General features: G+C 41.1%; 2 protein-coding genes across 2 annotated transcripts; one reads left to right on the top strand and one right to left on the bottom strand.

The window, feature by feature from the left end:
- Positions 1–282: 282 nt before the first annotated feature.
- Positions 283–2,487, top strand: HSCB (HscB mitochondrial iron-sulfur cluster co-chaperone; the record flags this gene model as incomplete). Its single annotated transcript, XM_010134429.1, has 4 exons — positions 283–372; positions 900–1,044; positions 1,916–1,963; positions 2,396–2,487. Coding segments are annotated over 4 exons (375 nt in total), but the record flags the coding sequence as incomplete, so codon positions are not given.
- A 1,620-nt stretch (positions 2,488–4,107) lies between these two features.
- LOC104488284 (solute carrier family 2, facilitated glucose transporter member 11-like) lies at positions 4,108–13,723 on the bottom strand. The gene is made up of 12 exons (XM_010134427.1): positions 13,679–13,723; positions 11,636–11,734; positions 9,880–10,040; positions 9,130–9,254; positions 8,755–8,884; positions 8,075–8,223; positions 7,165–7,352; positions 6,618–6,728; positions 6,260–6,361; positions 5,863–5,938; positions 5,231–5,358; positions 4,108–4,326 (listed from the first exon to the last, which is right to left on the bottom strand). The coding sequence occupies exons 1-12, from the start codon at positions 13,721–13,723 to the stop codon at positions 4,108–4,110; spliced, it is 1,533 nt and encodes a 510-aa protein (XP_010132729.1).
- Positions 13,724–13,970: the final 247 nt, after the last annotated feature.

The following is a 13,970-nucleotide window of genomic DNA, read 5'->3' as shown; positions in this document are numbered from 1 at the left end:
CCGGTTCTTGCGTCCCGGTACTTAGAAGCAGCTCCCACGCGCAGATTTACGGCGGAGGGTGAAGATAAGGGGCTGCTGTGGTTCCCGAGATCTTGGTGGCTTGAGAGGGCCCAGCGTAGGGCCCAGAGAGCCCTCCCTGTGCGTCCTGCCCGTTAAAAGTCAGCGTTGTTTTACACACGTGTTGTTGTGGGAACACTTATTTCTCCTCAGGTAACGAAGTGTAATTGATGTATTGTGCCGCTGGTGATTAACCTGTTGCTATCGTTTATGCTCCGTTTGCAGAAAGAGCAGTACTTCTCTGAGCAGCACTCCTCCTTGATTAACAAGGCCTACCAGACGCTCCTGAACCCTCTGAGCCGCGGCCTCTATCTAGTAAGGTGTCCGTTACGCCTTTTACCAGTATTTCTGTAACCAGTCACGGGGGTAGCGTAACGAATCAGGCCTTTGACTTCTTCATTAACGTGCTAATTTGTGTCCCTCTGAAGACGAAGATTACCAGGGGTTGAAAGAGACTGAAAACAAGCTTATCTGAAAATTGGTCATCTTCTCCTCTATTTTCTTTGACCCTTCACTGATTATTACCATCTCATTTGGTGCTTACATTACTCTGACTTGTTTCCTGCCTCACACACTGTTTTTGGCCATGGCTGTTCCTTTGAAATACCCGTCTGGCCCTCGGCAGCCTTTGTTACCTCTTTCTGCTTTGGTTAACTGCTGATTTTTATGGTCTACCTATGGAGTTAATTTTAAGACTGAAACTGTTTATGTACTTTGCATGGCATAAACTGGAAGTTTATCAGATACGAATCCAAGTGAGCCCGACTTAATATTCAAGAAAATAATTCACATTGAAATAGGTGTAAGAACATGCATTTCCCCATTCCCGTTTTCTTCACCAGCTGGAGCTGAACGGAATAGAGCCAGCGCGAGAGACAGACTGTGATGCGGACTCAGTGTTTCTCATGGAAATCATGGAAATTAATGAGAAATTAGCAGAACCTAAAAATGAAGATATCCTTGAAGAAATTGAAGCTTTAATTAAAGGTAGGTTATGACTTGAGGATTTTGTTCAGAACTAATTTACAGTATAACTAATTTTCAGAGCTAATTTCCAGTGTAATATGAGAGTCTTTCTGACGAGTCTTAGCTTTTTCAGTGTCCTTCAGTATCTCTAACTTATGTTAGCGATGAATTGACTCGCTGCAAGAGCTTCCCCCCAGTCTTTACCAGTTTATGCCACCTGAACACCAAATCTGTCTCGAGAAAAATCCGTGCATCAGTACTGATTCTGGTGGCAAAACAGGAGTGTGTGTATATAGAGAGAGACACTGTAAAAAGGAACTTACTCACCCTTCAGCAGATCAGGGCAAGTCGACTGTTGTAAAAGAAGGAGCTGCTCAGAAAGAAGTTTAACAGAATGCTTGACTGACCACATTAAATAATACCATTTATACAGATACCGTATTTCTTTTGCCATTACATTAAGTATTATTATCCTTATTCAAGCAACTTTCTTGTTTATCTTGTCAGTGATACCAAAAGCAGAGTTAATTGTTATACTTAATCCTTTGTAATAACAGAAGCATGCCAAAAGCAATTAGAATAACTAGAATAAAAAATAAGTAGAAGAAAATTAACTGTAGCAGGGTGAACTGATGTGCCAAAAGTAAGTTAGATTTTTAGGAAGTCAGTGACCATTGGTTTGCACTGGAATTGCTGTCTGTAAACCTGTTTTAACAAAGATACTTGAAGTTGCAATTAAAAAAAATGGACAGCAATATTTTGAAAAGCTCTCTTAGCTCCCAAAAGACCATGAGACTAGTAATTAAGTTTCCCTCCAGAGACGATCAGAATGCAGTGGTATTAAATACACTAAGTATGGAACAAGAAGTGAATGAAATTGTTTGTTTTACAGTTAAACAAGAAGAACTGACCAAAGAGGTGACGGCAGCTTTTGAAAGAGGTAGCTATTCCCGTTAGCATTTAGCTGCTGTACAGATCAGTTATAAATGCTAAAAAACCACATTCTCTTACTGGCAAACGTTTCCTGAGCTACAGAACAGAAGTACTGCATAAACCAGAGTTCTTTCTTTGGTTTTTAGAATAAATGCTTCTCAGCTGACCTTTCTGCTGATTCAGGAAATTCAGGACCTCACATTGAACGTAAACAAAAATCCAGTACAAAAGTTATGGTTTACACCTCAGCTGAGGTATTACAAAACCATCCAAGATCGAAATAACTGGGAACGTGGTTTTAGTAGAGTCTGGGTCTGCAAAACTCGCAGCTCTTGGTGCTGAAACGGGTGCTGCGGTTGAAATCTTGAGATTAATTTTGAAAAGGAAAATTCAGCCCTCCCTCTGTAAACTAGTAATGTTTTGTTTTATTTCATTTCAGAAGATCTTCAAGAAGCTAAGAAGCTTCTAGCCAAAATGAAATATTTTGCAAACTTAGAGGATAAACTAAAGAACAAGAAGATCTCTTCGTGATGCTTCCTCCTTTGCCATTAAGAGTTAATGTTATTTTCAATTAAACAGCTGATTTAGTTACCAAAATCGGAAAATGGTGTTTTCTTCCTACATTTTCATTAAAAGCTTTAATTCTGAGAGCAGGAAGATAAACATAAAAGAATTCCAGTGCTTGCTGTAGCACCAGGAAAAGATGTCTTAGGAAAGGCAGGACTACTGCCCCAGCAGCCACAGGGAAGCGAGGCTCAGAGGGGCACACAAACATCACATGTAATAATGATTTCTTACTTTTTGACTGCTAAAATATGAAGAATTTATTTTGAGACAAATACGAAGAATACAAAGAATTTATTTGAGGACATTTGTGAGGTGCTGCAGCGTGTCCAGAGAAGGGCAATGAAGCTGGAGAAGGGTCTAGAGAACAAGTCTTACGAGGAGCAGCTGAGGGAGCTGGTGGTGTTTAGCCTGGAGGAGGCTCAGGGGAGACCTGACCGCTCTCTGCACCTACCTGACAGGAGGCTGTAGTGAGGTGGGGGTTGGTCTCAGGGGAGGTTTAGGTTGGATACTAAGAATTTCTTCAGAGAGGGTTGTGAAGCATTGGAACAGGCTGCCCAGGGAGGTGGCGAGTCCCCGGCCCTGGAAGTGTTTAAAAGCCATGTAGATGTGGCACCGAGGGACTTGGTTTAGGGACCCTGGCAGTGCAGGGGGAACGGTTGGACTTGGTGATCTTAAAGGTCTCCAACCAGACAACTCTGTGAGAAAGAGGCCTGGATGCAGTACTGGAGACAACACAGAAAGCTGACTCACCAGGTCCTTCCACCTCTCTGTAGTCTCCCGTATGTTCTGTCACACCATCTTGGAAAATCTTTAAAGGTGAAAAGTATTTAATTCCTGTCATGTTCTCTCTGCCATTTAGTGCTTTTTTGTGATGTTGATCTGTCTGCCAGGAATTGACCTTCAAAATCAGGAGAGGTTTTATCCTGTTGCACAGCTTCAAATGTTAAGATGCTGGGTTAGCCCAAAAAAATGAACCCAAACTCAACCCCCAAAAATGGTTTATTAGTACCTTTCTAGGAAACTAGTCTTTCCAATAAGCTTTATTACAAACAACAGTACTTCAGACAGGTGATACAGGAGTAGGACTGGAGGAGGAATGTCCTTAAATCTGTAAAAAAGTTATTTAAGTGAAAAATGGCAATTAATAACCAATTTATATATAAACTAGAATATTTCAAATACCAGTTTTTCAGTAGGTCTGTTCTTGTTTGGGTTTTAATGCTTAGAATTTTTTCTTCAGTAGAGCGTAAACATATGCTTGATTAACAGAATCCGAAGAAATAATAGACAGGCTGATGAAATCTGCAGAGGGGAGGAGTTCATTGAACACCCTCTCCTGGCATTTCTTCGTCCCCGCAGCTTCAAGTTGTATCTAAACACAAGTCTTCTATGTATAATGCAATAGGTTGTTAACAGCATTTCAGCAATCTCTTAACAGCATCTCAGAAAGATTTAACTTGCCTTTAATTAAACTTCCTCTAAATATACAGGGGGATTTAATAAGCTACTTGGTCATGGTGTTACACTGCTAATTTAGAAGACGCTGTTCATAATTCTCATTAAAGTTCTGTTCCAGCTGTGAAATTACACAGAATTTTTTTTAAATTCTTCACGGAGTTGCCTTCTTTCATAAAGCTCTGTTTCTGGTTTTTTGGTATTTCTTCCAAAATTAAGCTTCTGAAATTCCTTTTTGATTTCCAGAAAAGATTTGTTTTTTGTCTCGGGAATTACGAGGAAGATGAAAGCTGCAACTGAGGAGCACTCCAGTAAGAACACCAGAAAACAATACTGCTTCAGTCCATTCTGAAAATAAAATTTGATTGCAATATATTTTAAGTGTAACATTGGATTTTGGAAAATAAAAAGCTTTTTGTTTCCGTGCACACCTAATATTGCTGCTCAGATATTTTAAGAAAATGTATCTTTTATTTTTTATTACATCCTTACATGTAAATTTTTTTTTTTATTAGATAAGACTACCTAGTGCTGTGGAATACATCTGGTAGTCTTAGTAAAAATAATTAAATAAAAACCCCATTTAAACATACACTAAACAACTTGCAGTCATGGCAAGTCAGTATTTGCTACTTAGCTGTCTCATGTTTTGAGACAGATGTTTTGTCATCTTTTTTGGAATGTTTAATACTTTTCAATGCTATTAAAAAAACCCAACTACCCTATTGAGCAGCAGATTCAACCACGGACTGTCAAACCACGATACCCTGCTGCGAGCTGTTCCTGCACGTTCTGCTCTCCAGACTTAAGTGCTAAAACTGCAAATGCGAAGCGAGAACCGAAAGCCTGCACTGTTCTTGCTGATGACAGGCCGCTCCGAGCCAGCTCTCGGGCAAGTGTGAACCACTGGCCCCAGCTGCTACTTCTTCACTTGACAGAAAAGCACAAGGCACCGTTATGAAATGTGCTACTTGACTCTCACTATCTGATTACATTGTCCTAGTTTTGATACCTTCTTCATTTTTAAAAATCTAACATGAAAGTTACCCCATGCATTTGGTTTTTTTAATCTTGTTTTATTAGTTCTTGATATCTTTATAAAGTTATTTTAAGACAGACTGAACCTATTACACTCGGCTGAGGGGCACTGTGCATCCCAGATGTTACTGTGTAAGAAAAAGCAATCTATGGAACCCCAGAGCAGAGTGAATGGGAGGTGAGGCCGTTAGGAAAACGCCTTACGTGTACTTACCACTATAAAGGTAAAGAGCATTCCAACTGTGAAGAAACTAACCCAGCTAACAGTCCCTCCTACTGCGTAAGCAGCAGGGCGTGATGACTGTATAAATAATTCAGCTGTCAGGGTATTTGTGATGCCACCTGAAGGGAACAAGTTCCAGCAACAGAACAGGTTATTAGTCTAAATGTCCGTTTGCAGGATTTCCAATGCTTGACAAACTGAGTACGCCAGTAGCTGATCTGATTCTATTTAAAAAATAGTTTACTCTTAATGGCACATTTTTGAACCTGCTGCCCATGTAGAAAGTGTCCTTCTAAGAAGTGGCCCTATTCCAGCAGCACTGCTCAGGGAAGAGCTGTGTGAAAACGTCACAGGATGCTGCTTGTTCGACTCGACTGAACCGAAGCCAGCACTAAGACCGCCCTCTCAGGTGTAGCCCGCCCTGAGAAATGTGCACATAAGCCCCAGTTCCAGACCGTAAGGAACTATGCTGCTCTGGCGGGACAGGCTCCCCTGTGCTCCTTAGCCAAAGCACCAGCAGCCCCACAGTAAGCACCTTCCGCCTGGCTCACACGGCCCAGCTGCTGACACCCCCCCGGCCCAGACACTCGTCCCACTCTGAAACTGTCATCGCTCCGTAATACCTGGTCCCAACCCAAAGCTCAAGATGAAGGCAAATATAGATGTCATGCTCACGTAAGGGACCCACGAGTACAGCTCCTGGAACACAAGACAACTGGGAGGTTTAGTATAGTTTCTGATAGTCCAGTATGAAAGTCTGGCTTAACAATTACATTTCCTTTTGCTATTCTATTGCAACTAAGACTAACGGTCATTTGTGGCTGTTCACAGCTAAGTTATTTGACAGCACTTAGTTCTGTCAGCATTAAACACAGCCGCAGCTTTAAAACAAATACATGATCAAATCTTAGCTGGGAGTGTTCTCTTATTTTAGGGAAATAAGGCAGAATTGATCAAAACATTCAATTGCTGTCATTTTTTATGCTGCTGTTTAAACCTATGCAGCTCCTATCTTCCTACCTGGTAAGTCAGAGAGAAGGTTAAAACAATGCTCCACAGGGTCATAAGGAGATAACCCCCGATGATGAGGTATCTTCTTCCCATGGAGTCTATCAATAAACCCTGGGGGCAAGACATAATCTTCTGTTACTGCATTGATCTCGTATTTACCAGTGCTGTTCTTCAAGAAGAATCGTTACTCTTATGTTGAAGGTGTCCCTGCTCGTTGTGCTGGTGCTACAGCTGTACAGAATGCACATGGAACGTGACCGATGACGCAGCACGTCCTTACTGACTAGAAGATCTTTAGAGGCCCCTTCCAACCCAAACTATTCTGTGACTGATTCTGTCCTAGGGGGTAGAATAAATTGTTACCTACACAGGTGAGGGCTGTGAGGCATTCACAAGCTCCAGTGCCCAGTGTCACATACGGGATTTTTTCTGCTGAGATCCCAGCTTCTTTAAAAATGTAAGTTGCATAGAAATAAATCTACAACAGGGGAAAAAAAAGGGACTTTCCTGATTGTTTTGTCAACAATTGAACTAAGTCAAGTTCATACTAAACAAACAGCTCAATGTATTTTATATTGGGAGTTATTACTTTGACATAAACAGCAAGAATCTGTTAAACTCATGTCTAGGTAAATATATTGCTATTATAAAAGCAAATATGCTTCACATTCTTAAACCAGAAACAATGGGATCCACTTTAGTTTACTTTTTCAGAAGAACATAAACACAAGCATTGACTCACACTTCAAAGACATTTACAAACCAGAAACAAAGAAATTAAAATAATACAAATGTATTCTTTCCCACTTTCCCATTTTTCTGAGCTTCTTCTCTACGCGCATCCTTTGTGCTAATAAAATACTGAAAAACAGGCAGAAGTGATTAATTAAGCTGGTTTACATAGGAGATCTTACAGCATTTATCCCACTGAGCTGCTGGCCCATAGTCATCACAATCACAGTAATGAGCTGCCATCTCACACCACGATCAGCGAATAATTGCCAGGGCTTCTTGGGCTTCTCCCCACCTACGGCAAAACATTCCCGCTGTATGTCTTCCATCTCCTTTCCATACTCTGAAGAACCATGAAATCGTTTCAAAGCTTAAAAAAAAAAATTTAAAAAAAAAAGAGAAAAAAAATTATCTTGTGTTTATCTACTGACCCCCAACTTCTGGAAAACCATCTCAGTCACAGATCTCTCAAGGCTAAAAGAAAGTGAAAAGTTTAAGCTGTCTAGTTCTCCCACATGATCCAACAGGGAGAAAAAAGATGTATTTAAAAGATAACTAAATATTTAGAAAATGAAGGATACGGAATTTCCTGCTCAGGTAGCCAATTAATCATTTTTTAAAACATGACCTCTTTTTCAGTAAGAAGATCTCTAATTTTTCAGCTACTTATGTTGTTTCCTTTTATCATATTATTTTTCATTAATTGCTTCCAGGAGAAGTACAACACTATAACTTCAAGGAAGAAAATACCTGATGTGACTGATACTTTCTGAGAAATAAACAACCCAGCAAGAGATTAGGTAGTTCAGGTATGTTACTTCATCCAAGAGAAAAAACAAAAAACCTTGAGAGATTTCATTACAGAGTAACAAAACACAAACGTGTATTTGAAATGAGATCATAAAGTTTTGTTCATAATCCACTATAGACTCCCGAGTTTCACAGCCCCTTTTTCCATATAAGCTCACTGGCCCAAAACGCACTAGGAGATACACCTGTGCTGCGTTCATGAAGATAAAAGCAGGATCTAGAACCCAGGATACAAACTGTGCCCTTCTGAGGACGCAGGGAACTGTGAACACTGTGCATTACCTTTGGCGCAGCCCAGCTCATCACCTCTGTCAATGAGAAGGTATCTGGGACTTTCAGGAAACCACGGCAGGAACAACAGTTGGGCAAATGCTGGGAAACAGCTGCTGGAGAGCAACAGAGGCCAGTATGACTCTCCACCTAATAACTCCCTGGGAGAGGTGTGGAAAAGAAGGAAAGAAAACAACAACCCCAAGTTATTAGCTGTTGGTGACTATTCAGGAGACTTATGGGAGCAAGATGATAGTCCTTTGAGGAAAATCCCCTTGTGACCAATTACCTACATCTTGAAAACCTCAGCAGAAAGAGGTTGGGAGACTATTTTCCAGCCCTTCTGAAATCAGGTTTCCCTCAGGAACTGGTGACTAACACTGCTTCACTGCTGCTTATTGCTGTGCTGCTCCTCAGCATCACTTTCACGTTGTCAAAGCTGCGTTTCCTAGCAACTCGGCATAAAGGTACCTGTTTCACTGATGCTGTTCTGGCTGGCCCACCTACACTGAGAACACTTCCCTGGGGAGAGAGCACACATGGCTTGCCATTGTAGGAATAAGGTGACAAAAAGAGGGTTTTCACTAATGCTACAATGGCCACAGTGAGAGTTTTGCAGGGAGCTGCAGGGAATTGGAATTCTTTACATGTTAGTAATTCAAGGCAGGAAAAAAAAAAAAAGCATTTCTAACCTCAAACCAATTATTTGTCCTGTCAGAATCCCACCAGTCAGAAAAATGGAAGTCCCCATGGCCAAGCCACCTCTAAGATGTTTTGGGGCAACCTCCCCAATATACAGAGGCTGCACACAGAGCCCAATACCTGCAAGGAAACAGAAAGAACATTTTCCTACAGAACAGATTTTGCTTTGAAAAGAGTTACTGAACCAAAATGCGGTAAGTTGGACTTAGTTAATTTTCTATTAATTTAGCCGCCCCCAGATCCCCAGTTGTCATCCTATCTACAAAGATTGTATAAACAGATATCACACTACCTACAGAATCAGCAGTAACAGTAAGTTATCATTCACTGTAGTTTATTGAAAGTAGGAATAGGAAATCCATCACCTGAATTTATGCCAATCAAAAACCTTCCAGCAATCAGTAACTCAAACAATCCTGTAGGAAAACTGATCCCCATTAAAATGGAGGCCAGTATTGCAATAACATTATTCATCAAAAGAGCTCCTTTCCTAAAGAGGAGAGGAAAAAAACCATAAATAAAAACCCAAACATTAAGGAAATCTGCAATAACACTTTTTTTTTTAAAAAAAAAAGTTTTCCTTTCTGGTAATATGGAAGACAATGGGCTTTATATTGAAGAAATATGCTATTTACTGGAAACCCAGATATCCGATACAACTATTTACTCACCTTAAAAAGTCTAAACATAAGCATAATGCATAAACATGACAGAAATGCCTGACGAGGCAGGAGCAGGGATCTGTTCACTGATGCTATAGCTATAGAGAACGCGCGTGAAACGTGACTGAGTATGCAGCATGTCCATACTGGCATGAAGGCTGCCACCTCATATGGGGGACCTCTGTTTCCTGCCACACGGTATGTGCACAGCCCTAGATTTCAGTAAGCGTCACGGAAAGACTAGACTGGATGGCTGTAACTCAGGGCTCATCTTTTAAAGTCGCATTGGAAGAAACTGTAAAACCTTCCAGGAAACTCTGCTTTAAAGTGAAAGACAGTTATACTCATGACAGGTACATTTTCTCCCACTCTTTTTCCATTTATTTACTTTCTATTTCAGTGAGAAAGTTGGAGAAGAAAACATGCTGCTCTATGCCTGCCGCTGTAACTCACCTGCCTAGCTGAATCGCCATGCTGCCTCCCACGAGGGCTCCACACAAGCCTCCAAGTGAAAATATAGATGCAATGACAGACCAAAGAAAAGTTAGCAAATCTGGATTTATTTCCTTGTGATAACGACTAGTCCAGGTTTCGTTTAAGAACTTGTGTATATGCTGCAGTAGGAAAGAATGGTGAATGTGGAGCATCATGTGTAACCCTACAGCGTAGCACTACAAATAACTGCACCTCAATCCTGAAAATCAGTTCTGGGAGCTAACAAAAGATACCATCTTAGTAGTATCACATTAAAACCAACAACAGTTAGCAGAATCGCTCTCAACCACAGTATCATTTCTTACCCCCTTACATCTGAGACTGCTGAGCAGCTTTGCTCTTGTACCCTGCCTCTGGAGAGGCTGTTCTCCACAGGAGGAGAAACACATACACTGCTAAGAGCGAGCTTTGAAGTCCCTCTGGATGAAGGGAGGACAGAGTGGACGGGTAGGTCCTACTGTCTTTTGTCTTGAACATCTCAGAGCATAGAGTACTCACACAACCTAAAAAATTTGACTGTAAGGAGACTCATTCTGACACTTGACTTAAATCTTCCTGCCTTAGTGCCATCCAACAATCCGCAGTAAAATCTCTTTCTGCAACCCTAATATTCCCCTGCTTTTCTTACAGTATTCGTGTGTCAGAACTTTTAACTGTTACTGTATTTGCTTGGTTTCCTAAAATCTGTCTTTAGAAACTCTTGAATTGACATGTATCTGTAATGAGAGGCTCCTGTTCTTAGCCAGCAAACATAGACTTAAGAGAAAAACAAACGTGGGCTCTCCCTCTGTTTCCAGCGTATTACACGCTCTTTCACAAACAGTTTATTTTAACCTTCGTAAAAAGCATATGACATTGTAGCAAATTCAGTCTTCACAGTTTCAGAAGGAAATAAATCAGCTGATAGCAGAAAATAATCCCCACTGCTTTCACAAGACCATTTGCTGATATCCTTGAGTCATCCACCAAATATGCAGAATCCTCAGGGCCATGGCAACAGACAAAAAAGTAACAAGTAGGTGAAAATACCTATGAGATACTCAGACACTACAGACACAACTTTCTGACTCTAAGAAGATCTTTCTCAGTAAGCTGTCTTGTGATGGGCAACTGCAACCATCCCTCCTCCCTTACCCAGTGACAGCATGCGTGGGTACAGTTCAAAGCTGCGTCAGGGAGGTTTAAACTCGATACTAGGGGAAACAGTGGTGCCTTTTTGCAGAAAGGGTGGTCAAACCCTGAAACAGCCTTCCTAGAGAGGTGGTCGATGCCCCATGACTGTCAGTGTTTACAAAGCGTTTGGACAAAGCCCTTAGTAACATGCTTTAACTTTTGGTCATTCCTGAAGGGGGCAGGCAGTTGGATCAGATGATCATTTTAAGACCCTTCCAACTGAAAATGTTCTGTTCTGCTCTATTCCTAATGTTCTGGGCTATTTTAGTCAAAGGTGTGACTGCAGGATGTTACTCTTTCAGTTAATCCTTCTAAAACTGTCTTTAACAGAGGTATCTGACACAGGATACCTCCGATGGGAGCCCTCATAAACTAGTTCACGTGAAACCGTAACGGAAATCAGCAAGAATCCTTCATAGGAGAGGAAGCCTGCTTTGGTTCCTGCTGCAACAGCAGACGAGTGCACTTGGCCTCTCGGCTCGTGAGACAGGAAACCTCCACTGCTGTACAACAACCCTGTGAACAGGAGATGATACTTTACCTGGGTAGGTGCATTGATAATGGAAACGTTATACCCATACTGAAAGGTCCCTCCAATTCCAACAGCACAAACAGCCAGAAACAAGGTCCAGCTGGGGAACTAGAGAACAGAGAGGAACGGGCATGAAAAGCAATGAACCTACATGCACGTGACATCTAGGAGAAAATCACAGTGAAACAGATCGTGCATTTGGTTTTGAACAGTGAAGGTATTTGTTTAGAAAACGACACACACTCTCAAAGGCCCGCAGCAGGCGAAACATTCCACACTGACTTTGGCCATGATCACTAACAACTTCTAGAGATGCAACGATTACAAGTATCCAGATGAAGTAAGGCACACAACCACGGCGCTGCTGGCAGCACGCTTACTGAACGGCGCTGGTGCCTCTGTACAAACCACGCTGCTCAGCACGCCTGCTTCTCAGGGAAGAATGTTCCAACTGTTTCTGTTCAGTGTTACAGGCACAATGACTCAGTTTAAGAATTAACCCAATCTCAATTTCTATGACTCGCATTTCATCCGAGATATGAGAAATAACAGTATTTTTACTTCCCTCAGCAAGTCCCTGAGCTGACTCCGGGATGTCTGCAAGTTAGCAGGTGCTAAACCCCAGTACCTTAAATCACAACATATTGTTCACTGATAATAGTACGCAGTCTGAAGTTTATTCGCATGAATTTTTTAGTTTTTCAATACTGATTATCTAGTTATGTTCCTAAATAAGTATTCAGGAACTAGAATTAATAGATTCGCAGACTCATAGGTTTTAAGGTCAACAGAAACCACTATTACAATACATTCTGATCTCAAAAGAATCTAGCTGGTCATAAAACATCATACTTTGAACCAGGCCTCTGGGCCAGAGAAGATCTCTAGAGGTTTACAGTCCCTGGCTTTCTGATGTGATGCTTCTCCACTCTCGATTTATTGAATATGACAGTGCTAAAATTAACATCCAGCTCAAATGTTTAGCAACCCTTTCATTAAAAATTAGGTCCTAATTTCATCTCATAGTATCTTTTTGTCTAACTTCAGCTGGACGCAACAATGTCTCCTATATTAAAGGCATTTCTGTGATCAAACTTCCTCCTCCTTTATAGGTAAAGACTGTACTTTTAAAAATACATATATAAGCTTGTACTGCCTGTATTTCTCATTGTAAGGTATGTACACTAGTTCTCCATCATTCTCATTTTTGGTTCAGTTCCCAGATATGTTGTGTAATTCCAGATGCTATACTGTATTGTGAAAGAGCTGTGTCTTTCTTGGAGATAATTCATCAAAATTTCCTTCTTTCAGAGCTGAAATACAGAAAAAGTTAAAACTGACAAAAAAGTACAATTAATATTTCCTTACAGTTTCCTCAGAATAGAAAGGGATTCTCTGAGAGACAACCAGTGAATTAAGAGTAATAAATAAGGGCTGCAGTGAGTTTGGTAGGAAAAATGAAACTAGAGGTGGTAACTATGGGCACTGCACACGCAGACCTTCCTATCCATCAAATACCGTCAAAATATTTGTTTGTGTCTCATGGGCACAGCCTGGAATCTAGACCATCTAGAGAAACTAACAAAAAACCCCCCAAATCATTAACATAGACCACACAGCTTATATCCTTTGATTCAACAGCTCCCTCGTTCTTCTCGTCCAAACCAGTCTGCTTGTTACACTAATATCTTGTGTCACATCGGAGTGCTGGCCCCAATTCCTTAGAGCACAGACAACAGCCTTAATTCCTAAGCTAACTCCTGACAGTTTATAAGCACTTTCATCTCATTTCAGAAACACACACACATACAAAAATTCAATTTACATTCAACGTAAAACATAAGAATCAGAGAACGTGCTTTTACACGTTCCATTTGGTAACACAGCTAGGTGTCTAAGGAAAACACTAAGCTTCACGAAGCTGAGCATCTAACATGTTTGTATTTAAAAGCAGACACGAAGCAGTTGGAAAGTTTCGTGTCTGTGCATCACGGCTAAAGCTACAAACTCTCTACAGGCTCCATCCCCAGAGGCCAGGACAGTTCTGCTTACCTTGCTGTGCGTGCTAGACCCTCTCAGCAGGGGCTGGTACTCCATTCTTAGTATGGGCTGTATTTGATTTCCTTTGCAAAATTTAGTAAACTACGCTACAGGAGTAAAAGGTGCCAAATAAATTATTATTAGACTAAAACACAGATTTTTGCCTTCTTTCTCTAGCCACTGGGATTCTTCTCAATGTCCAGCTTTCACAAAGCCTTACAGTAGCCTTCCCCTGTTTGATACCACAGGACATGCACCTTCTTCCCCGGAGCTGGAGCAGAAAGCACACCTGTTAGTGACCCGC

Source organism: Buceros rhinoceros, unplaced genomic scaffold, assembly GCF_000710305.1.
Source record: "Buceros rhinoceros silvestris isolate BGI_N320 unplaced genomic scaffold, ASM71030v1 scaffold45854, whole genome shotgun sequence".
Classification (NCBI taxonomy): domain Eukaryota; kingdom Metazoa; phylum Chordata; class Aves; order Bucerotiformes; family Bucerotidae; genus Buceros; species Buceros rhinoceros.
This window is presented reverse-complemented; position numbering and strand designations above follow the sequence as displayed.